The 25,357-nt window shown below is 41.0% G+C and overlaps 1 protein-coding gene across 1 annotated transcript in view; it reads left to right on the top strand.

Annotated features, from left to right (window-relative positions):
• The window catches only part of ATG10 (autophagy related 10), a 76,208-nt gene that overhangs the window by 40,426 nt on the left and 10,425 nt on the right, over positions 1–25,357 (top strand). The window contains exons 3-4 of the mRNA XM_026038229.1: positions 7,776–7,902; positions 15,015–15,112. Coding sequence (XP_025894014.1) covers positions 7,776–7,902; positions 15,015–15,112 — 225 coding nt within the window. The remainder of the gene's footprint in view (positions 1–7,775; positions 7,903–15,014; positions 15,113–25,357) is intronic.

The following is a 25,357-nucleotide window of genomic DNA, read 5'->3' as shown; positions in this document are numbered from 1 at the left end:
CTGGCATCCAAAGTCAAGATCCGTGGAAGGTTTCTGAGCTGCCAGCTTAGCCTGGGATGTGCCTGGGGGCCCGAGAGCCTGTTTGGTTGTGCCGTGGACTTGTGGTGTCTGCCTTGCCTCCGAGGTGGCACCTAGCAGGGCTGCTGGGAGCACCAGGAGTGCAGAACGAGAGGCGCCGGAAGGCGCCCGGAGGCGGATACGGGTGTCCTGCAATGCCCCGCAACGCCAGGGAAGGAACGAGCCATCCTGAATTGAGCTTTCCCCTTTGGCAGAGGAACTTGAAGGTGCTTTGGAAGAATGCCTTACTCACTAGGCTTTCAGGTATCCCAGAACATCACTTATTTTCTCCTGCTCAGATTGTTTCATCAACTGTTAAGTACATGTTGGATGCGTTGGAGAAAAAGAGTATGATTCTTTGGCCTGATGTTTAGAGTACTCGTATCCGTGTAAGTATCGTATATGTACTCAGAGTGCTCTGAGTACCTTACCTATCCGGGGTGACATCTCTTACAAATGGGCTTGTGGCAGAGAAGAAGAGCCTCCATCTCCAGTTGCCTCCTGCCTCACCGTACCTCCATAATAAGGGTGACTGCAGCAAACACCCTGATTGCGAGGAGGAATGATTGCAGTGAATCTTGGCTGGAGGGACTGCAAGTAAAAGCTTCCCTGCAGCGAGGCTACTTGCACCCTGCAGAGGCCTATGGCTTCAGATGTGCCCCTTTGTTGGAACTGCGCGTGCTCCAGGTTAGTCCATCTTGGCAGATGAGCTTTTTCAGTGCGGCCCTTGCCATTCCTCTCTCGCCTTCCTGGCTCTGCTAAGCGCTCGCAGGGCAGTGGAGCCCAGCAGGAGAGATGGTCTAACCTTCTGTGCTTCAGTGCTTAAGCCCGCCCAAAATGGAGGCTTGTACTTACTGTGTTACAAAAAGGATAAGAAAATGTTTCCTTTGGTGGAGAGATGAAACCACCAAATTCTGCATTTTCTATGCAACAACATAGGAAGAATGAAGAGCAATTTTGAAAGAATTCTTCACTTATATACGAAGAACAAATTCACAACTGTTCTATTTTCATGGTCTGTTGCTTCTTTCGCTTGAATAGATTTTGCTTTCACTTGTGGTAACAGTTTTAAAGCAATCAAAAGACAAATCTAATTTCCAACCATTAGAAATGATTGTTAATGCATGAGAGGCTACTACAGTTTTGCGTACTGCATCTTTCTGGACTAGGAGTTTTGGTTTAGGGCTTTTGGTATGCTTTGGGTGACACAAGGTTGTGTTTTTTTGTTTACTAACCTGTATTTTTCTGTGGGAAAAAATAATCATTCTACTGCTAGATTCTTTAGCAGTGTCATAATCAGAGTGCTTATTGCAGTTAGAAGATTTTCCTTTGGGAAATGAAATATGTGAGGAATCCATGTGCCCATTAGAATACATTGCCTTTTTGCCTTACCTCGCTTTTCAGTTGTTCCTTTTGGGAGTTAGTTATTCTTCATGGAAACAGTAGGGAAGCTTCTTTGGTAACATCACTGGTTGATATAAGGGACTGGGACTTTTTTGGTTATTGAAGGGCAGTATTTAGCCAGGTTCTTCACCTGGCTCATTGAACTTGGAGAAGTTCATAAAGATAGAAGGAAGGATTTTGTAGCCACATGCAGAAAGTAAAACCTGAAGATGACTTAGTTCTACTTCTGATCTCTCTTCTTGTCCTCATCTCGCCTCACCAGTAACTAATGATAGCCACCCTGGAAAACATGTGGAGATTGTTGTATTCCCCATATATACTTAAGATAAAAGAGCAGTTTGGCAATGTATACACTATTTTTTGAAACTGGTGGTAAAGATATTTGTATATTATTCATCTTATACTTAAATTATTCAGGAAGATGTCCACATTTCTGTGAGTTTTTACAGGCCATGATACCGTGGGGTGAGTTTGATTAGAGCCTATAAATTTAAACATAGTATGAATATTTAATAGTGCAAGCAAAATACTGGCAATCACTTAATGCAAGCTGAACTTCTGTCACTATGTTAAGGTAAAATTAAAAAAAAAACATGCTAGCATAGTTTTGAAATTCTTGCAAGTCTTGTTTTGCTCTTTTTTTTTCCTGGGGATTTTTCTTTTGTAGGCCTCCTTGCATTTTTTAAATAGTTCAGAACTAGAATCGAGGCCTTTGGCTTCTCTGCAGTGCAGCCTTCGCTGTGGCCACCCGGCTGCCCTCTCCTGCATCCCGCAGTTTATCCGGCCCGTGCAAAGTGGTTGCTGAGGCAGAGGGGGACCGAGGCCAGGAGCCCTGGTTCTCCCCCCGGGCTGGGGCTGCCTCTTGCTGCGATTTGAGGCTGGATTTTCGGTGTGAGAGGCGAAAGGAGAATCCGGGGCAGAGATGAGATCTAAGGCCTGCAAACGGGTGGGGGACTTAGTGCCTCTGTTAGAGGGACCAAAACCAACTGCAAAATGACCTGCAGAGACTAGAACAGTGGGGGCTGCAGGCAAAGAAGTGAGGCGCAGTCCAAATAAATGTGGAGAACACCCAAGAGGAAGAATAAAGAGCACAGATACAATCTCACCACGCTGCCGCACCCACCACATTAAGCCCTGCTTTAATTCTATCTGATGAGCACTGTCCTACCATTCATTTTTCATGTTCAGATCTCTGTGTTTGCCAAAGGGAAAGTGTTGAATTGGGAGGGGAGCTGCTCCATGAAAGCCCTTGTGTTTCACACGGTAGCTCCCAGTCAGTTCTGGAAAAAGAGGACTACCACACAGGAAAGAGAGTTAGAGAAGTGCAAGCACAGGCCGTTTGCTTTTAAGGTTTAGAGGCTGAAATGAAATTAAGTGTAAATATATTCTAAGCAGTGAAATCAAATTTGCTTGCTAATCCAGGTTGCATCTCCTTTCCCCCACTCTTTATGACCAAACTAGCAGTACCAGTTGCTGTGCCTGCGTCACCTTTTCCTCTCTTTCCGCTTGCAGCCCAATCCTGCCATGCTTATGCAGGAGAGCTTCCCAGGAGGCTTGCCCGAAGCATGGGGAAATTGAGGTCAAAACACCAAAAAAAAAGTAAGATGAGAAACCTGGGAATTGGGAGAAAGGCAACGGCGACTTGATATCCGGCGCGATGTGGCTGCCCTTGGCTCCAGCACCCCCTTTTCCCCGCGAGGCCGCTGGGGCCTGCGGCTGCATCTCCCAGGGAGCTGGGGCTGGGTGCGGAGCTGGGGCTGAGGGGGAGGGAGGGAACCCGTAGGTGTCAGCAGGGAAAAATTCCCTCCTATCAGGTACATCTGTCTTCTTCCCAGTGCACACAGTCTGGCACTTCCCTGGGCCTTCCCTTTCCATGGCAGCCCTCTCTCCGGGAGCGTCCTGCCGTCATCCACACCTTGCTGCTGCTCTCCAGCCTGTCGAGACCCTCTGCCTCTGCAGCCCTCAACGTCGCTCCCTACCAGGGGTTTCTAACCTGCCTTCTTCATCAGGAGGAATAGAAATAGTAACTTTTGATAAGGCTACTAATATGTTCTTTTGCCTTCAGAATGGCGTGCAATGTAGTTTCTTATCTATTGATTTAAATAATTCAGCATTTTAAAAGGAACAAATCAACTCAATTAGTTTAGGGGATACTTAAATGTTGAGAACAACTTTACATCAATTAAAATTAGTGATAATTCATTTATGAAGGAACTAATATAATTAATTAGATGGTAGCTGTGTATCTCTTTTATAATACATACATTGCTGTGGGTATAGTGCTTTTAAACATCTGCTCAATAGTCTGTTATGATAGCAGAAGAATGCTTTTACGTGAGCGTAATAGAGTAGCAGATGCTTCCTGATGACAACTTCCCAATTTGTTTAGGAAACAGTCCGTGTGTCCTGGATTTGCAGTTTTAACTTGAAGCCTGGCAGCCGTGGAAGCAAATTGTATTACAGAAGCAAGAAACAGAGAAATGAAATTCTTTCCTATCATTTTTAAGGTTTGCAGTTCAGTCAAAATACCTTCATTGTTAACATTTTCTTTCTTTTACTTAAGCGGGTTTATTTTATCTTAGCAACGATTTAAATAAAATTAGAGATTTGTTACGAATCCCTTTTGTTTTGTTGCACTTATATGTATATGAATCTTTTTCCAGCAGTTATGCAGCCTTCGCAAGCTAAAATTGATTGCGCTATTGTCTAATAAATAAAATACAGTACTAGCTCAAAAGAGATAGAACAACAGTATGCATTATAAGAGGAAATAGAACAATTGCATGAAAATGTTTAAAGAGACTATCATGACATTTATGACAAAAATGAAATTCTGTGACTTTTTTGAAAAGTTACATCTGCTTTTTTGCATTTTAGGCTTTATCAGTAAATGTGTGGAAAGGAAAGCTAGTTGGTTAAAGAACAGAAAATAAACTTTGTCTTTTGGGTTGGTGTAATACTCAGGCTCCATGGCTTTATGCAGCCATACATAGATCTTTAGATATTCCAAAGATCATCCTAAATTAACTGTGCTCATTTTAGTTGTCTCATCAGCATAGTTCATCTCATCAGCTAGAGTGATACCGTCAAAACTTTTAAGGCTCCAAAATGTACTTTCCCTTCATGAATTCTCTGCATTGTACTTACAAAGACTGTAAAGTACAGGATTACACATCAATGCTGTATCTTTTTATGTAAGAAGTCTTGCCACTGCTGTTTACCAAAAGGAAAAGGGATTAGAAATGGCTTTAAGGAGGATTCAAGAATCTGTCTATGTATGCAGATCACGAATACAATGCACCCACTTGTCACCAGAAGTGCAGCAGAAAAAAAAAAAAACATATATATATCTGTTTATCAGATGCTATTTTCAGTAAGTGTAGAGACTCAGTAGCGGCCCAACGTCCATGTTGTTAGAGAGCAGAAGAGGGTGACATTCCCATCTTCCCTGAGCTCTGCATGCAGCTGAATGCCTGATTTCAGTGCTCAAACCGGCGCTCAAAGGAACCACAGGATAATGCAGCAAGAGTGTGTCCACAAATACGCTGTTCTCCAGAACAGTAGTGTGTTCAGTGAAAAGCTGCTGCTCTCCTTGTCCGACGAGCTTCCTGCTATCAATCTGTACAGATCTTTTGGAAAGGCCACTTCTGGATAAAACCACTCTTTTTTTTTTTTTCCCTTCTGGAAATAATGGGATGTTTTGGAAAGTAGCTCAGAGTCTTGTGTCCTTCTGGTAATGGCAGGAATTCTCAGGAGGATTTACTCACTGGCCATCTCAAGTAAAAATGAAATTAGAAAGATTGGCTCCTTTCCTTTTCTTAATCCAGAAAATGAAGATAGAAGTTGCTTACCAGCTACAATCTTTGCTAAGCCAGCAAGCTGAATTCTTAGGGACAAAGTTGTTCCTAGCTTAATTTATTACTTTCTGAGATAGTAGGGTATTTATAAAACATGTTTTCCCTAGGGGTGTGCAGCTTTGTGTAAACTTATTTCTCTTTTCTCAATGTTAGGAGGTAAAAAAGAATGTGATTTCTTTTTTTCATTTAATCTGAAATCATTGTAAATTAGATATTAATTTGTATTGTTACAGATTAGAGTTGTTCTTTATTTTAGGCTTGATGCAGAGTAGGCAGAAGGAAGAGTATGCATATAAATACAGCTTTTTTGGTGAAATAACAATATTTAATGTATCTGCAATAGGGAGGTAGTCTTTTTACTTCCAGGAGAACAAGGGAATGGAAGTAGCTTGGCAAGCATATTATAACATGTTGTACATATTCAGCTTTATTTTAGGGCAAGGTAAGCTAGTGACTAAGCAATAAGCAAGGCTATAATATCTGATGAAACATTAATGTCTGTACCACATGATGATTTTGTTTCAGTTTATGTTCATTTCTGAATATGGATTCCTTCCTTTCCCCATCCCTACAAATGTGAAAATCAATCCCTTTTTGGGGGGGGGCATTTCTTTTACCAACTTCTTAAGTAGTTAAATACTCTCCTACTTTCCTTTGTTGTACCCCTCACTGAAGCATTGAGAATTTACCCAGTTTCAAAAAAAAAGTAAGTTTACTAAAGGGAAGAAATAGTATTTTCTTTTCCTCAAGAGATTTTTTTTAGTAACATTAGCTCTATATTTCATATGTGATCATAGGAATTGATGTGTGGGAAGAGGAGAAGGATTTGCTTTCTCAGTCTGTTACACGTTTTTATGGGAACTGGGAAGAGTGTGTGGAATTTTACCTGGCCTGTGAAGTCAGATGCAGCAATCACCATTGTCCCTTCTGGCATGTTGTCTGTAATATCCCTTCACACACAGTTTTTAAAGTTAGGTTAACACAGAGAGGATTTTCTTTAATGTTCCATTCCAGTGCTTTAGATATCTGTTTCCTGATAAGCTAAAATCAAGCTGCTGTCCACAATTTCTCAGAATACTTCTGTTCTTTGAGCACGTGTGATTTTCTCATTTAGTGTCTAAAATTGTATTTACAAGGCTGGGTCTGAAGCTTCCCCCAGTCTGGGCTCTCAGTTCCTGGTCTTCTATCTGTGTGCCTCAGCAGCATCTGCTTGTCTGCTATGCCTGCTTTGGATGAAACCACTTTTACCTGGGCTGTCAAAAAAGTTTCAAGTATTCTCTTTGTGATTCCTGTTATAGTTTATCAGTCCTTGTATCTCTTCGTAGACTGAGGAATAAGTAAGTTGAGTTGAGAGTGAGAGATAAAAATACAAAATAGCTTTAAATTTCTTATGTGTCAAACCAACATGACTTTCAAAGGATGTTGGTTTTTCTTTTCTGTACAACCGTCTTCCTTTTGGTTGGACAGGGAGTAGTGTGCCAATACGTGCAGTCGGCTGGCACAAGCAAACTTGGAAATGCACACCCAACCTGGGGGGCAGGATGGTTGCTTACTTCATGCATGGAAATTTGGGGGAATTGAAAACTGAAAAGTCCACACCCATCGGATCTTCTTGGAAAGTCTGTTTTAAAATATTTAATCTTAAAGCATTTATTAAGTTTCTGACTCCGTTTTCAGAGGTGTTGGGTATCAACAATTTCTGGAAGAAACATTCCCCTTCTTAGCACTATCTGAATATTAATTTGAAACTAAGACAGTGCTGAAGATGTTGGGAGATTAACATCATGACTGGGGTGTATCTCAATGCTATGATTAAGTTCCACCTCTTACGATTTATTTCAAATCTACAATCAACACTGGTTGTTTCACATGTGAAGCATACAGTGAGAGGAGAAAATCGACTCACTTTGAGAAATAGAAAATTGACTCGCCTTGAGAAATGTTACAGCAAAACCAACATTTTGCAAGGAACCTTTAAACACAGAGGAATTTTTTTGGATACAGTTGATCTGTATTTTGGCAAGCAAAAACAGGTTATTTAAGGATATGGTTTTAAAATGATCTATACTAAAGGTAATGTGGAGAGATAGAGCTACAGCTGCACCTTATTTTACAAGTGTTCTGCTGTAGTTTAGAGAGAGATTTGTGTTTTTATTTTACCTACCAAAGCAGCTTGTGGCTATAAAGACCCCAGTTCTGCAAATCTTTGTACACAATTCAGAGTCTGAAATTTTGGTAAGTTTATGAGGAGTCGTTGCAGGTTTTGGATTTCAGTGTTTTTCTTGCTAGTACCAAGAAATGTCTTCGGGAATTCAAATGAGTAGTGCTGTGCAAGGGGTGATCCCTATTATGTCTGCTCTTTATGTTTATTAAATTAATTACAGTAGTGGTAATTAATTTCCCCTTGTTGCAAATACTCAAGTTGATGGATGATTTTGTTCATGTTTGTTGTTTTAGGAATCTTCGGATGATTCTCAAGTAGATGGAGTTTGTGCAACAGCAGAAGTGATTCGCTATGAGTATCATGTCTTGTACTCCAGCAGCTACCAAGTACCTGTGCTTTATTTCAGGGCGTGCTTTTTAGGTAAGACCTGTCTTCTACTAGAAAAAGAGAAGGCGAAAAATATGTGGGATGTGGTAGATATTAAAAACAGATTTTGCATTAAAGTATGAGCAAAGTAGTGGTCATACGTAATAAGAAAATCAGAGGCTGCTCACCAGTAAATTTTCTAATACACCAGACACTGAGCTTCAGGACCTTGGAGTAGATGATATCATCTCAGCCTGAAGGAGGCTGATCTTTGGCTCCTGGCATCTTGCCTGTGGTTGACTAAAACTGCTGGTCATTTTTCTTGTTCTTTTCTTTAAATGAATACCAAAATAAATAAATAAATAAATAAATAAAAATCCCTTAAAGCTGCAGGTCTGAATTTGGCTATGAAATAAGTGGACATAATTACAGTGGCTTCAGCAGAACTGTGTCACAGTCACATTAACATAGTGTGAAGCCTGAATGTGAGCTACAAGCCTAGGGTCTAAATGTATCTTTAAAACTGTGTGCTGTTTTCTCCTTAAATTTGCTGCTTAGAGAAAATAACACCAGTATGGTGTTGTCTTTAGTCATTTTTTACTGTATTAAAACTGCTTCTTGAAACACACACCGCTTTTCTTTCCTCCCCAATATATACGTCTTGCTACTCATTACTGAATTGCTACAGCCTCCGTGATTTCACTCACCATCCTGTCAGGAAGGAAGGAGGAACACGCGGCCTCCCTCCAAGGCCACTGTTAGTGTCACTTATTTAATCAGCAAACACAGAGTGATCACGCTGCAGCACTGCCCGTGCTCCCTTCCTCTCTGCCCAAAGACTGTGCACTGAGGGCCGGGGGAGTCCGAGCTCCACGTCTTTTCATGCCGTCTTCAGCATGGTAACATCAGCATCTTTTGTGTTTTGAATAATCTCCTAACTTTATCTAGATGAAGATGTCTGAATGTTGCCAGTGATATCTTTTTCTTTTTAATTAAAAAGTAGCTTAAGCTGCTTTGAATGTGTTTGGTAGATTTAATCACTCTCTGCCTTATATTGTTTAATGGTTTCTAATTTTGCAGTGTTAGCATTTTAAAAGGCACTTTAGATTTAAAACTGAAGAACAAATTCTCATGGATTCCCTGGTGAAAAAGATTTTAGTCTGAGGTGCAGTTTCAGGGAATGGATAATTTGGGGTAAATTTTCAAGCTGGGACATGGGGAATTGGGGACATTGCTATGCCTTTACCACCAACAGAACACTCATTTGCACACATCCTGCTCCAAATTTATTTCTGGAATTATTACAGGCTTTTACAAATGTGCAGTATTTTACATTTAAACTTAGTGTGCAGACAGAAGGATAAAGAAAGTTTTGTTGCAAGAGGCAGATTAACCTATTTGTGGTACTGAAAAATGTCATCATCTTGGGTTTAGCTGAATTAACAGTACCCTGTTTCTACACAAGAGGTTGGAGATGCTGCAGGTAGAGGAAATAGGACACTATTTCTACTGTACTGTACTTTCATATAATTAGTATTCACCATAAGCAGTTAATCACCAGAGAAGAGCTCCCAGAGACAAAACAAGTTGTTTAGCTTGTCAGCATCAGGGAATCGGAGGTGTTGAAACATGACTCCTTATAGCTGGAAGTGGATATTACAGAAGCTAGTGGATGATCTAATGCATAATCTTAGTATTATGTGCCAACAGCTCCCCTCACAGTACAAAACTGTAATTGTTCCTACAAGTATAATTACGTTTTAAAACATTTCTTGGGAGCCTTTCACAATGGAAAGCAAGGATTTTTTTTTAATAATCCCTATAATCACCTGGGTTCTCTTTAACATTTAACGTTCTCTGACTCTTGAAGAGGGAAGGATACAAAATACTGGCAATAAGCACTTTTTCAAGGAGCTTTTCAAGTGATATCCTTGCATTTTAATTCTAGATAGTTTACTTTTACAAATGAAAAATTCTGTCATCACTGCAAATTATTTACCTAGTGTCTGCAGTGCTCTTTGGAGCTCCCATCGTGAGGTTTTCGGGAACATACAGACCCCGGTCAACTCGCGATCACTTGAGACATCTGAGCAGAGACTCTTTTGTCTTGCCTTGGATCTAATATGGAGAGGGCTGGTGGTGTTGTGAGATCTGTGTCTTTTGGTTAGGAAGCTAATGGTCTGCTTGTGGTAACTCCCTCACCCCTTTCTTGAACCCACGTTGAACCCAGCAATTTTCATGGCATCCTTTATCTGAAATAGTTGGAGAAAAATGTTCTTCTGAGACCTATGTGGGTTTCACAGCCTGAATCCCTACCATTGTTTTTAGCTTAAGTTCACGGATTCGGTCCTTCCCCAGCTCCTGGAAAGCTGCTCGTGGTTCCCCCTGGCTCCCGGGCGTGCTGCTGTGCCGGGCGGCCGAGGCTCCAGCCCGGGCTTGTCCCGCGCGCGCGGCAGCGGGGCCTGGGGCTGGAATGCCGGGCCCGGCTTCCTCCCCGACGCCGCGCTCCATGGCCACCGCACCTCGGCGCCGCGCTCGGGAAGAACAGCTCTTCTGTGCAACCTGCCTGGATAGTTCTGCGTGTTTTGCAGTGCTCGCCTCCTCACTCTGTGTGCTTTAATAGCAACTGGTGCCGCTCTGTCCGAATCTGCAGTCTTCCAAATCGACTGTGCTAGAATAATTAAACCCTCCCTTGCTCGCGTGTTTTCAAGTCCGGTTTCCACAGACTATTTCGTATCTGGCGGTACCTCCTCGAAAACAGGCATCCACACTAGTTGCTGGGGAGGTTTGCTGGTGACCTGCTCGTGTGTCAGCACGATTGGCGTCTTCAGAAGCCTGTGTCAGTAAGGACTTGAAAGTTTCTCTCCTTTCTGCTGGTGACTGTGCTCCAACATTATAGAAGAGTCCTCCCGCAGCAAGACACTTGCATAGTGCCCATATCCCTGCTTCTTTCTAACTTGGATGAAGTAACTTATTTTTTGAAATTCATCTTCAATCTTCTTCCTTTTTTTTAATTTTTTTTTTGTCCAGGGAAAGCTTGATATGGAAAGCAGTGCAAGGTAAAGGTTTGAAATTGGAATCGCAATAGAACTAAAACATTTAAAATGACATCTAAATTTTTGGGTAGTCTCTAGGGACTGGTTTACAAGGAAACCTTGTTCTATGCAAGGAAAAACAGTTCAGCTAAAATAATGATCAAATATGATGCCTCTGTCTGAAAAAGGGTTTGAGAACATTATAGGATGCAGGAAGCTATTTTTAGGGCACAGATATGCATTTTTCAGTATTCATGATGCTTCTCACAAACCTATATTCTTGAGAGGACCTTACTGTAGTCCTTATCCGTCAGGAGCTCAGGACAGTGATCTTCAGGATCTAACTTCTTCAAAGTCAGTGTCACATGTGACTTGCCTCTCAGAAATGGGAGACCTCCTTTCTTTCTCTGGCTTCTGAGATTACCAAATAGGTAGTTGAAGAAATGCACGAAGCCCTGCTGAGATCTGATGTCAGCAATTAGCCTTCTTGGAGACAGATGGTAAACGCAATTAGCCTTCCCCTTAGATGCTGGCATCAGCCAGATGGGCTGGGCTAGGTCCAGTAAGCTTTCTTTAATCAGTAGAGTAATTTTCCTCTTTTCTTAGCCTCTAAGATGTCAAGGAACTTTGGTCTTTTCTGAACCCTCATCAACTAAAGCCACCCATTGCAACAGTCCTTGCCCTGACCGGGAGCGAGCAGCAACACAACCGCAGGTGGACATGGGTGGACACCCTGCGTGCCAAGAATTGTCTCACTCACTCTTCTTCCTCCTTTTCCTACAAAGGTAGAGGAAGCTGGTGAAAACCATGCTAGAAAGGAGTTAGAGAAAGCCTAAGGTAATCTGACTTCCACCGCTCCAGAAGGAATGAACTCTCTTCATTCACAGGCCACCATTATCCCCCTTCTCAGAAAAAGTGGCTACTCCTTAGGTCATGATGCTGGCTATACCTGGCCTGTGTTAACTGGTCATATCATGGCTTCAGACATAAAGAGATTGAATAGCTTGTTTCGACAAGCTCCCTCCTAAACTGGGAAAGGTGTTTTTTCTTGTGTGGCAGTGGTTTCTTCAGACCAGAAAATATCAGTATTTCTTTGAAAGTGTGCCATAATGAGGCCTCAAATGGATTCATGCCCCATTTCCCAAATGTCTCCAAAGTCTTTCTTTTAAGGTTGGGATTATAAAAGAAACTTGATATTGGCTGTAATCTAAGTAGAGGTCAAGCTTTGCAATAGTGTTTAAAAAAAAAAAAAAAAAAAGGTCAAGCCCACAAACTTTAATTAGAAATCAAATAAATTATTAAAACCATCATTAAAAAACAAGAAAGTAAGTATAATGCAGCAATTTGGGAAGCCTGCAGTGGCATTCTCTGAAAATCCAGTTGGAGTTTCTATGCCTGGAGAATTTCTGCTCTCTGCAGAAATGAAGGTACCAAGTTGGCTGGGGCTGTACAACTCATATGTAGCCTTAATGCCATGAGTCGCTGCTGTGATGGGGCACTCAGCCCTCTGCTTATTAGCGTGGGTGGGGATACATGGTGCTCACACTGCTGGCTGCCTCTGCAGCCTGCGCCTCCCCTCCTGCCACTTCTCTCTGCATGGTGCTGCCGGGGCCTCTTCTGCCCATGCTGCTCGGGCCCAGCTCCAGCCCTGTGAGCGAGGAGGCGAGAAGCAGAGAGGCTGCTCGGCTTGTGGGAGCGAGGAGGCAAGGAGCAGAGAGGCTGCTCGGCACATGGGAGCGAGGAGGCAAGGAGCAGAGAGGCTGCTCGGCTCAGCAGGTGCCACAGTGGCCCCTTGTTGCCAGCAGCAACAATTACAGACGGCGCAGTCGGCTCCGCTGGATGCTGGAGGTCTCCGTGGGCTGCAGGAATGCGTAAGAGGGCTGCGAACCACGTGGGCGCTGGCAGCCCTCGGAAAAGGGGGCCCAGGGAATATAGCCAAGTGTTTTGTGCCGAGCCGGGAGCCGTGCATTTCTTTGCGTGTGCCGAATGTCTTCCGTGACATCACCCTGAGCAGCTACAGGTGACCTAATTCACACAAACCAAGGAGTTCTGAAATGTAAAGCTCACCTCCAGCCACACTACCTGAAATGTGTTTTCTTTACCAGGCGTCCCTGTCTTGTGGCAGGGAAACAAGAAAAAAGCCAGAACAGACTATAAATTTTCCCCCTTCTTCCCCAGATGCTTAGCAGCATACTAATGCATCCATCGGCCGCTTGGGCTGCAGTGGCTTCATTGTTTTATTATTTATTTGAACAGAACTACCAGACTTTGGGGTCTTCGTGCCAAAGAATAAGATAGGGACCTGCCTGTCCACCCTACTCGGTATTAAAAACCACACCACTTTTAAACTGATTCTAAGTTGAGTGAATATTTTGCAAATAAGGCAGAAAGTTCAAATCTTAGGGAAATTTAAATCCAAACACATTTCAATACAGAAGTGCTTAAGGCAAATGTCTAGGTCTTGGTACTTGATACTTTTATTTTTATCCGAATGAAACATTGCAATTATTGTACGGTAACAACTGAAGCATTTTACTGACTGTAGTCTCACTCCAATGCAACACTTAGAGTCTGGATTTATTTCTGCTTTCTCTGAAATAAAAGTAACTTTAAACTGAGATATGATGGAAAACATTGCTTTTTATACATGAACTAATAAAATCCATGAGGTAAAGACACAATTCAGATAATTGTTAGTTATAATGCAAATAGTGTTTCAAATGTATATGATCATTTCTATAAATGACATGGTTGAGTCAGAGTAAACTATCTAGCGTGTGTGACCTGAGTTTGCTCAAGTGGAAATTCACACATAGGAAGGAAGATGTACAAAATAAACTCCAGAGTGGCAAATCAGATTGTTATACGTTTGTGGGGTTCTAGATACTGCATTTGGATTTGCATTGAATTGCCTTTACAGTTCAATTCCACTCAATGGCAATTGCCTTTCTAGGTTGACTAGAAAGCATGGAAAATTGCAAGTAACCATCCCCTCTTAAATTAGGTGCATATAGAAGATGAATTGTTTTATTAATAAATTCTTCCGAAGTTAGCTTATGCTCTAAGAACTATTGTAACAAAATTCTTAGTAAACTTTAGGCCATCTCCCACATAGCTTTGATATCTCCATCGTAAGACAGAGAGAATGCCTGTCTTATGTGCTTGAAGATAGTAAAGTATAGCTATTTAATATGGTTTGCCTCTCAAATGCTTAATTTGCTACACATCTTAATGTTTCTGCTGTATGGTGCTTACATAAGGGCAGAACTTGGTGCTGTTTAATAAATGCGTGCAGAAAATAAGATAAAATAGAGGCTGTAGGCAGCTGGTTTCAACTTATATCTAAACATGGCATTCAAATGTTAATTGGATGAATAAATCTTGTTCATTTTACAGACATGAAAATGTCAGTAGAATAAAACTATTTATCACAGGATAATGGTCTCTGACACCTGATAAATGCCAGGAAGAAGCTACTTATTGAAAACGTATCAAAATATTCTATTGCTGTTTGTCAAAAACAAATATTGAGTCAAAATTGACATGCTTATTTTCAGTGGTTGACACTGGTATCTCGGCATAATTCTAACCTGTCAGATAAGAACCTGATTCAACAATGCCATATAAATGTAACTCAACAGAAAACTTATAGGCAGGCATCTGCATAGGGACATAGATTACCAAGGGACACTGAACTTCTGTCAGCAGAAATTTGTTCTTTGGATATTTTTCCTTTCTTTCACAGGGAATTATGTGCATTTACATGAAACAACTGATGATTATATTATTCTGTGGCTTTTAATCTCTCTTGTCCAAGAACTGTTTTACAAAATTATTTTAACCTCACAATTTACAACCAGACAAGTAAGTTGTTGTTCTCATGTGACAGAGAAGAAAGCTGAACAGAGAGTTTAGGATGGTTTTATATGCTCATGTGGTCGAGATTGGGGCGATGCTTTTGGGAAGTTTTGGCGCCAGAACGGGTTCAACCATGTTTTGTCCTTTTTTTATTTTGCTCCCATGTGCCATAATTAGTATTTTCAGGTTTACATTTGGAGTTCTATATTAAAGTCATAACTTGCCTGAGTTTTGAATATTCTTGGTTGTTCTTCTCTCTTCCCCCCGCTGCAGATGGTAGAGCGTTAACCCTGGATGAGATCTGGAAAAGCGTTCATGCCTGCTACCAGGCCCGGCTGCTGGAGGGGCCCTGGGACACTATCACACAGCAGGTGAGAAGCCACTCGTCCTTTACAAGACTGAGTAATGCAGTATCTGTGGGAATCTTGTTCCCTCCTGGAAACAACTAAAATATACAGAAGGCCAACTGAGGCTGTGCTGAGCCAGTTATCAACATAGTTTTATTTTTGAAGATGTGTCAGTGTTCACCTTAGAAGACTAATTACAACAATCTCACTCATTTAAAATACTTTTCCTAAGTTAAACCTGAAAAATTTTGGTGATGAATAGTCTTTGGTTTGGGTAAATATGGATATAATAGCAAACTTCCTTAAGTAAAATATATTAGTAATATAGTAGCATTTCACAGACTGCCTATGAATTAAATAACCAAAAAGACTGTGTAATTGTGAGTTTTAAGTAGACCTATAATAACCTTTGGGATTGAAAGAAAATTATTCTGTCAGTCAAATAATTACTGCTGACTGATGTGCTTAAGACTACTCAATGAACACAAGAAAAAACAGATGAGTCAACAGTTTGTTAGATTACTGTCTTCTTTTAGAGTTAATCAAATAACTTTTAGTGAAAGTGGTTGAAGTCATGCTAACTGTTTTAAAAGCTCTCCTATTTGTGCATAGGGAGAGCGGGGAATGGCTCGGGGGTGAGCTGGTTGCTCCGAGTTCCGCCCTGAGTTCTGGGCCTCCAGTGCGACTTTGGACAAGAACAGAGAGTTTCCAGGTCCAAGTTTTCCATCGTCAGATGGAGATAAGGAGGTGTCTTTTTTTCCTATCCCTTCCATTCTTGGCTTCTTGATGTTAGCCCTTTGCAGGCACACAGGTCTCTTACAATAGCAATTTACAATGGCACAATGTGGAAGTAATCTCAGGTGATGTCTGTCTGGAGGTGTTTCCATAAAAAGATATTCCTTGCATTACAGAAGCCTCATGAGAACCTTGTAGGCATTGGGGGTCTCATGTTTTCTGTGCATTTCTAAGCTTGACTGTGAGCTTGCAGATTCTTTCTTAATACTTGCCTTTAAATAACCTGCTAATTCTATCTTGTTTTATGCAGAATTAAGGTGAGCAGATCAGATTTTAGGGAATTGATAGTGGATAAATAACTTTCTCCACAAGAAGATATTGTAGTTTAGATCTAAAGTTTTATGGTTTATAGCTGAAATTGATGACTTACATCTAAAATGTGCATGGAAACTGATATATATAATATATAGCTAAAACTACACAGAGAGACTAGTCAATTAACTTCACCTTCACTACGTCCACATTCTTTCATTCGAAGTACATAGTGAGCAGTGACCCTGCTATGAGCTGCTAGGAATCCTTTCGGGCTACCTCTCCGGTATTTTCAGCTGAGCTGTTGAGGCTTGTGGATAGATTATACTCCCACCTGCAAAAATGCATAGGAGAATCTGCTGCGTGCGCTGCAGCGGCCTCGTGCCTTCTGTGGGCTCTCCCGTGTTCTCCTGTGGCCTGAAGCCCCATTCAGGCTTGTTCTCTGTCTGCAAAGCACTGTGAGAACCTGTGACTTGTGGTAGGTAATAAATCATAGAATAGTAGCACTGAGAATAAAACAAAGAGTTTGTGTGGAATGTATAAAATTAGGGTGATGGAAGCTAAAAAGAAAACCAGGTCGCTGCCACCCAGAGATTATTTTTACCTCTTAAGGAACAGTAACATAAAGCTGTCCAGTGTCTAATAATTAAAGATGTGTATGAGACCCATGCATCCAGAGGCCTGCAGAAACAGGTTTGGTGGGTGGTAAAATGTGTGGTATGCTGCACCTAGAGTCTCGGTGGCACCTCTCCAGGGGCAGTTCAGCCGCTATGAGCAGAGTTGCAAACACAAACTAGGATATCAGGGAAAGTGTTTTGTAGAATTGAATACAGTTATAGCAATACTATACTATAAAAATACTACAGAGCGTGACATTAAGCTGTGTTTCCATTAAAAAAAAAAAGGAGATTACAGACTGAGTTTAACTGTTTCTCCCAGAATAATGAGAGTATGCTGCAGGCTGATGGCATAGCTGGGACTGCTGGCAGGTAGAACCTGGGGAAGTTAAGATCTCCCAGTAATTCCATTACATGATTTGGAATTATTTAGCTTTATTTCTACATCTTTCATGCTATCAGTAGGTTTGTGTGTAGTTGCTTCTCCCTGAAGACTTTGTACCTGTGGCTTGAGGCCGTTGAATTCCTGCTACTTCAGTGGGGCCAGCCTGCTTTACATCAGTATTGAACCTGATCCAAAGGCCCCAGCTGCATTCCTGGTTTGGAAATGTACTTTCCCACATGGCTGCGAGAGAGCGCCTCCGGTAAAGTAGCTTTAAGAGGTCTACAGTTTTAATTTTAGATGAAAACAGAAAGGCAGCAGGCAACGAGGCTGCATTTGCTCATGGTCATCCAGGCAAGTGATAGGAAGACAAGGGCAACGCACGGTGCATGGAAGTGCTCCTCTCTGGAGCCGAATCGGAGAGCAGGGAGAGCACCAGTGCGATGAGCAGCGCCAGGCGTGCGCTCGGTGCCAGCAACCACTGCTAGAGCAAACACTTTCCCTTGTAAATTGGGAGATACATATGCCAGATCAAATACAAAACAGCAGTAAAAAATCAGCGTAGTCTCCAAGGAATTAGAGAAGATAATAAAAACATACTGTAAACAGTAGCCTGCAAGGCTCAAATCAAAACAAGAGTTAGGTCCACAAGTTTTTTGTGTTTTTTTTTTTTTTCTCCTTTCCAAAGAGATAAGAATTCTGAACCGAAAGAGAGAGTTTTTTCTTCTCCTTCTGCTTTTCTGCTGACCCATTTTGCTATATGGGTTAGGCTTGGCCCCCAGGGACACAGATTGTGTAGTGGAAGTCATTGGGCAAACTTACCAAATCAGGCTTGAACTCTCAGTATGCGTGAGCAGCAGTCAGAGAAAGTTTAGGATACCCAAAATAGAGCAAAAATTAAAAAAAAAAATAAATTCTGCAAAGAATTCACCACAGGGAAGAAAATTTGAGCAAGGCACAGTAAATGCACAGTGTCGCTTAACATTTAGGTAGGGCTGATTTTGTACTTTGATTTAATAGTTGGCAGATCAATAGGGAAATAAAGGTACACTGAGGTGCTGTTTTATCCCACAGTTTCAGTATCCTGCTCTAATCCTTTGGAAACTGTATTTTGTGAAATGGGGGCGCTCTGTTTACGCATATTTGTGATACAACTGCATTTTAACTTATACTCTGTACCTAAAATACTTCTAAGATCAGGAATTGAGACACTGCTTAAACTCCAAAGAGTTTAGCATTAGTTGCCAATATGATTACAATATTTTAGTACTATTTTAACTTTTTTGTTACTTTTTAATATTGTGGAAAGTCACACTCCTTTTCAAAGGCAGAATCTTCAAGCATGTTCTTCAAATATTTTTACTGACTAGGTTATTTTTATTGCAATAAGCACAAGTCAACTAGTTACTTTTCATAAATAAATTAATATGATAAGGCTGCATAGTATTTTATAATGATAGTTGATAAATGGTGATGATTTAATTGCACTTCCTCTAGTAATAATCTTAAAATGCTTAAATGAAGTTCCAGTGATTGGCTTTCTTCTATGTTAAATCTCCCTAGAGTCTTCAGTCATCCCTTTCATACATCCGGTGATAACTTGCTTTAGCTGTTTTAAATAATACAAATCAATTATAACACACAGCTGTTTAACCAAACTTCTGAATGTTGCTACAGGTCTCTGTGGGTATTTCCTGATGGCTTATAATGACATCAATTTAGCACACCTGGTAAGATCTGTGTGAGCTGGAAGTAGCTTAATTCTGCATTGACAGGAAAATTAAGGAGTATTTATGGATTACTGTTGCTTTTCAGCATCGTTGCCAGCTCTGATGTTAGTTTCTTATGCAAAGAGTTAGAAAGGGAGGTGAGATGTTGCCTGCCTGTGTCCTGAGCAGTTTCTCTGGAATGTGGTGAGGCTTTGGAGGATCCCCGGGATTAGTTAATTCTCTCCACCTACTGCCAAAGAATGTCTCTTTCCCTTCTTGCATTAATGGATGCAAGAATTGCACTCTTCCCAAGAAGCTTCTTTCCAGGTCCCCTTCTAATCTTTCCTGAGCTGCAGACAAGCAGAGCTTTCCCTGCTTGTCCCTCCCTTGAATTCTCCCTTCGGTTTCAATTAGGCTGCAGCCCTAGTCCTGGGCCCCACGTGGTGGGAAACCTGCCCAGCTTGGCTGGTGCCAGCCATGCGCCCGCCTTCCCTTTGTTCCCCCTTCTAAAATTCCTTTTTTCCCCCTAAACCGTATTACTTTTTAGAAGTATTTATTGAGTCAGCTACATAGCTGCCTTGATAGTAAATAAAAATCTAGCTGCCTGAGAGAGGGGGGAAAAAATAGATATGCTAAACAGAGAGAATTTGTATTAGAGTGAATATAAAAATGAGGCTAAGGATCCTGGAGAGATTTAATTTACTAATGGAAGATAAAAAAAAAAAATGGAGAAAAGAAAAAAGATGAAGTAGGTAATTATGGGAATGGATGGCTGCAAGGGAGACACATATTTGATACTCTGATACTGAGCAGAGAAGTCCAGCACAGCTTTAGGTAAATACATAGTGGCATTGTGTAACACGGCTCCGATATAATGATTCGTCTTTGTGTAACTGAACAGCAGATCCACCACATTAAATTCTAGGTATGATGTTACTGGAGACACAGTAAGTTGGCAGCAGTCCAAAAGTGCCGTAGTGAGTTGCTAAATGACAAGACAATTTAAAGGAAAAAAGGGGGTAAAAAACACCGGAGGAAGAAAAAGGTTCAAAAAACAGAAGGGAGAGCAGAGAATAGATTTAAAATGAAGGGGGAGAAACGTTATAGATTGTAAAGGCAAACATACCTTACCACAATGTAGTGCATAATTTAACAACCAGCAATGTAAAAAAAAAAAAAAAAAAAAAAAAAAAAAAAATTGCTGAAATGTGGTTCTTCTCTAAAGGCTGTATTCTACCTTTTATCCTTGTGGAAACCTTCCCCAGTGTGCATGGGTATGTACAGCAGTGGAAGGTGATTGCGTGGTTATAGCCATACCTTTGGGCTTCAGGCAATGTGGTATTTGATCCTAGTTGTAGAAGTAGGAGGTATGGAGACTTTAAGGACCTGAGACTGTCGGATTTGGCCCTCTGTTATGCATCTGCCTTTCAAAGTTTTTGCCTGATGATCCTGGAGATTTAAGAACATAATAACTAATTCATCAGCCGTTAACTATATACACACTTTCATGTAAGCTGTATGTTTAAAGCTGCCTTGAAAGTTTTAAAGTACATCTAATAGCTAAACTTTCAAATAATAATTGCGCTATTTGAAAGTATAAATCAATAAAAAAAAGAACAGAGATCTTCATATGTCTTAAGTGATTCACGTTGACATTTTTTCAAACTATAAAGTAACTGATTGTCTAGGAAATGATGTCGGGCTGACAGTCTCTGATGCTGAAGCCCTTTTTTGCTGAGAACATGCATGAAATATGCATCAGCAGTGCAAGAATTTTCATCTGAGACTGGCCAGGTGATTCAAATCTATTTTGGAGCAGCTTCATCGAAAGAGGAAGACAATAATGTAGCATCTATGTGCACTATATGCACATCTGTATGCAACATCACTGGTTTCTGCAGAGAGTGTGAACTGGCACTGGACTGGTGATGCAAACAGTTACCTATTAGAAAGATCCATTTATTTCACAAAAACCTTCTAAAGCTTGCTACAAAATATTAAAATATTTATCAGATTAGAAAATGGGTTAAAGCAGTAGTCATTTTCATCCTCTCTTTGTCCTGATGGATATTTATAAAAATATATACTAAGTAGAACAACAGGGGAAAGCAAGAGACTCGCCTCCGAATACCATGTAGGTCAATAGTGAGCTGCTCTCCTAGGAAGTTAAGAGATTTACTCTAAATCAGGCAGAAAAGAAATCTGAATCTAGGTCTCTCATGTCTCCGAAGAGTTCCCGGCTCTCTTGCAGAGTGTGGGGGAGCTATAACTGCTATTTCATGTTTCTTCTTTGTATGTTTTGTGCAAGACCTGATGTGGCCGGCGTGCTCTGTGAAAGCCTACGTGGCTGCGACAGACCTGCTCTGCGAGTGATGGCAGGCCATAGGCCGTGAACTGCTCAGGCTTTCCAAGAGTTGCTTGCTCATGCACATGCCCAGCGGCAGAAATGCAGGATTTTTCTGGGGAAGAATTAACCCTCTGCAAAACAGGCGTTTCGACAGCTAGGAGGCAGCGTATTGAGAAGATTAAGGATTTCAGGCATAAGGCCATAAATATATGTGCCATGGTGCATTTTTGATTCTTGTTGCTTGTGCCAGTCCATGTCTTGTTTATTTTTTCTCTCTCAAAGCAAACTAGTGAAAGAATTTTAAAAACTAAAGTATAGCAACTTGATCATAGTCAATACCGAATATCGCCAAAGTTATGTTTTGAAGACTATAATGTCATAAACCCTGACCTTCTTCTAAAAAAAAAAAGTCGTAAGCACAATGAAGTATACATGCCAAGGCTTAATCAATATTTAGTGATGAGGGAATGTAAAATCAAACATCGAAGGATAGTAATCAAATTGCCTTATTATATGAGGCTTAACAGTTGAAAAACTGCCCAATAAAGCAAGAATGAAAGCTTGGTGGCTTGAAGATGCTGCAGAAATAATCTGAAAAAGCTAATGTGTGAGTCAGTACTCTGAAAGATTATAGAGGACATTCTTCCTTTTTTTGTGTGTGTGGTGTTTTTTTTTCCCTTTAGGCCCAGTTATCTCTATTGCCAAAATACGTGCGAGAACATTGTGACATGCAAGGCACAACTACAAGAAGAGATGTTTCATGTATGATATCCCAGTCCTGGTTTTGTCAGACAGTATTTGGTCAGTGTTTTGTTTGCTCTAGTGTTTTGCTGACACTCCAAAAATGACATTTGGAACATTGTGACAGTGACTGTAAATTCAGTAGTAGTTTGTGAGGACATTGCAAATCTAATTCTCAAAGTTACATAAATTCCAATCTTCTCTTAACCTGAAATTCTGCTTCCAAAAGGGTGCAAAAAGCTTTGGGATTCCTTGAAATGAGAAGTTTCCTTTGGTTGCATTGGTTGTATTTTTCTGACTCTCTCTCTTCTCATAAGATTTCTTTTTCCTGAGCCTCTCTTTTCACGACAGTGCAGAAGAGGTAAACCTAATGGTCTAACTTTGGAAAGGTCATCTCTAAAAAACCACTTTCCTCCAGAGTTCATTTCTCTATTGGTGAGTCTCTGCCATTCTGTCACCACTGCAATAGATTCTTAAATATGGGATATCATTGGTATCTATATGGTGGCCTATTAAAAGATTCTCCCCTGTTCTTCAAGTCAGCTTAAAGGCTGCCCTTGTATAACCCCTAAAATAGGAAGGTGTGGGCTTGGATAGCCATGCCCGTGGAGTGAGGGCTCAGGGCAATCAGGCTGTTTTCCTCTTGTGCTGTTGGTGCATCTTCAGGTTCGGATCATCTATTGGAAGAGCAATGAATTCCTCTGAAATGCTAATGCATTTCTAAAAAGGCACCATTCAGCCCTTCTCTGAGTCTTCACCAACAACCAATAAAGCTGTTTGCATTACTATTAGTGTATTGCAAAAAGGGGTTAAGTTAGCAACTGTGTCCTGTAAATAACTGATCTTAAGCTTTCATAATAGCAGTTAGGAATACTCTTGTGTCTGATTTTTCCCAAGCACTTATTTCTTGATTTCATGTGGATCAGATGTTTTTCTTCTGCAATTTGGTACTTTGCATGCAATCCTAGTATTATCCTTGTTCTATGTCATTTCTGTTATATAAAAAATAGTCATCCATATCTAAACTTCCCCCCAAACAACACAGAACCACACTATTTTTATATTAATCCAAAGTCTGCTCTCTTTCAGTATGTAGTTAAGAATCTGAAAGACATACTCTTTATAGTACTTCAATAATCCTGTCCATTACATCACTTAATTTATAGCAGTGTTAACAGAAAAATCAATAAACATTATTTCTAAAATGTCAGGGATGTTAATGGTGTGATTTAAAAAAAAAAAGAAGGGGGAAAGGAATTCAAAACTCTGAACAGAACACATTGATGGTGTGTTGTAGAGGCACATCTTGCTGAAACTGTGGTAGGGAAGATTTAAATCATTATGGCTCAGTCGTCTTGAAAAATGTGTGTAGGGAGCTATTCTTAGACATACAAATCTTTCTTGCCATATTGTGGGATTTTGCTAAGTGGGGGAGGCTGTGTACAGTGTATCTTAACAGAAGGTTGCTAAGAGCGCTTTTAAATCATTTTGAGTCCTATCAGCAGTTGCTATGGATCCCCTCCTAATATTTTGGGAAGATTATTAGTACAACTTCCTGAGGAAAGGGAATCTTACCAGCAGAGGCTGGAAACCTGTTTTGGAGGGAAAAAAATCTCAGAAAGGGCTAGGTAGGTGAGTATTTATTTCCAACTAAAATTTTCCTGTGGTATATTGATCTTCTGTGTTTAAACAAAGCATTAGTGTTGCACCACCGAGGAAACAGGTTATATTTTGAAAAAAAAAAAAAACCCACTAATTCATAGTGTGTAGCTGCCCATCAGTTCAGCTATGGTTTTGTCCACAAGTTGTTAAAACATTTAATGAGCCTAAACCTGGTCCCACTGATTGCATAGGGGGCAAAATCTCAAGCAGTGGCCCCCTACTAAATGTCTCAGTAAGCACCCGGAGGCTTCCTGGGTGTGGATGTGGAGATGAAAAGGGGTAGGATGATTCCTGGGCACAAATCAGGGTAGAGTTGCAAGTCCTGGTGTTACTGTTGCTGGAGTCAATTGGTTTTCAGAAATGGAGATTTAACACTGTTTTCCACACAGATACATAATTAACTGAATGAATTACAACATAGTAGTATTGATTCTATTGATTCTTTTCTACTTCTATGGGAAAAAATGTTTCTGTGAACACTTTCCATTCAGCCTGGGAGGTGATTTCTCTAGCGGCGGTTTTGCTTCCATGGTAGTGGGCCACGGAGCTTCATTAGCAGAGGTTTTGTGGAAGAAATTCTAACAGTGGCTGCGCTGGCGAGGCTCATTGTGGGCTGCCGAGGGCTGCTTTTCTGTCTCCTTCCAGCAGGCACTTCTGACGGGCCTGTTAGAAGCTCTCTGGACCCCTGCAATTCACTACTGGAATGAAGCTTGTTACGGCACGTTTCTCCCCATTGAGTGTTTTAGGAAACATTGTAAAAGCCCCTCAACAATTGCACAATTGAAGGGAGCGAAGATCATATAAATCACGTATGACTCGCAAGTCATTGAAAACTTTTAAACACATTTCCTTTTTGTTTTCTGCAACAAATGTTTTTAGTCAAGCCCTTTGACAGATATTTTATTCAAGGCAATAGGAGCCCCTTTTTGGCTTCTCTTTCGGTGCATTGCATAGGCCTGGCAGCCTACTTCAAGAATAAGGAGAGAGGTGACCCCGGATGCCCTGCCACCCGGTACATAGGGCTCCTGCAGGAACTGGGGCTTCGAGGCTGCTCAAGCTCTAGCTCTTTGCACTCTCAGAAGAGGCCTAGCTGCAATCCTGAGACAGGTGATTTAGCCTTGTAGGACGTGGTTTCAGAGCCCCCTTGGCATCTGCTGATGTCCACCTTTGGAGTGGACATCCACTGTGCTGATGGTTACCCGTCCAGGTTGAAACCTGTGACTCTTTGCTGTCTTGTGTATAGAGATCCTTAAGTGCCTAGGGCAAATTTGGGATAGACTGATTTTTAGGTAGTACGATGTTTGTAGCCTTGTTTTGGATCCATCATTAGGAAAATAACCACTAATACCAACAAACTTGCAATGCCTGTGCAATAACATAGGATTTTCACTTTCAGTAACAGTTCAGACTAGTGGTCCAGCAAAAGTTGCTTCGAGTAATAGGCAATATACAGTGCTTTAAATGGAGAGGGGGAACACGGCCACTGCCACTAAACGAGAGGGACACAGGGCAAAGAGAGTCTTCTCTTGGCCCAAAGTCAGAATGAGGGCTCATCGCTCCTCTGTGGACACTTCATTGCCTCCTTGTATCTGCTCTAGTTAGATTAGTGCTCTGTTGCTCTACCGCAGCAGAAATCTCTTTTCCTTTCATTACATTGTGGTAACTGTCTGTCTTAGGACTCTTTTATAGCAGCAGATATATATTACCTGCTTGATAAACTGTAAAGAGGACATAGGAATGTATCTCACTTGCTGGTTTCTTGTG

This window comes from Nothoprocta perdicaria, unplaced genomic scaffold (genome assembly GCF_003342845.1).
Source record: "Nothoprocta perdicaria isolate Ctin4 unplaced genomic scaffold, notPer1 scaffold_1, whole genome shotgun sequence".
NCBI lineage: Eukaryota > Metazoa > Chordata > Aves > Tinamiformes > Tinamidae > Nothoprocta > Nothoprocta perdicaria.
Note: the sequence above shows the minus strand (reverse complement) of the source record. Positions and strands in the feature narration are given on the sequence as shown.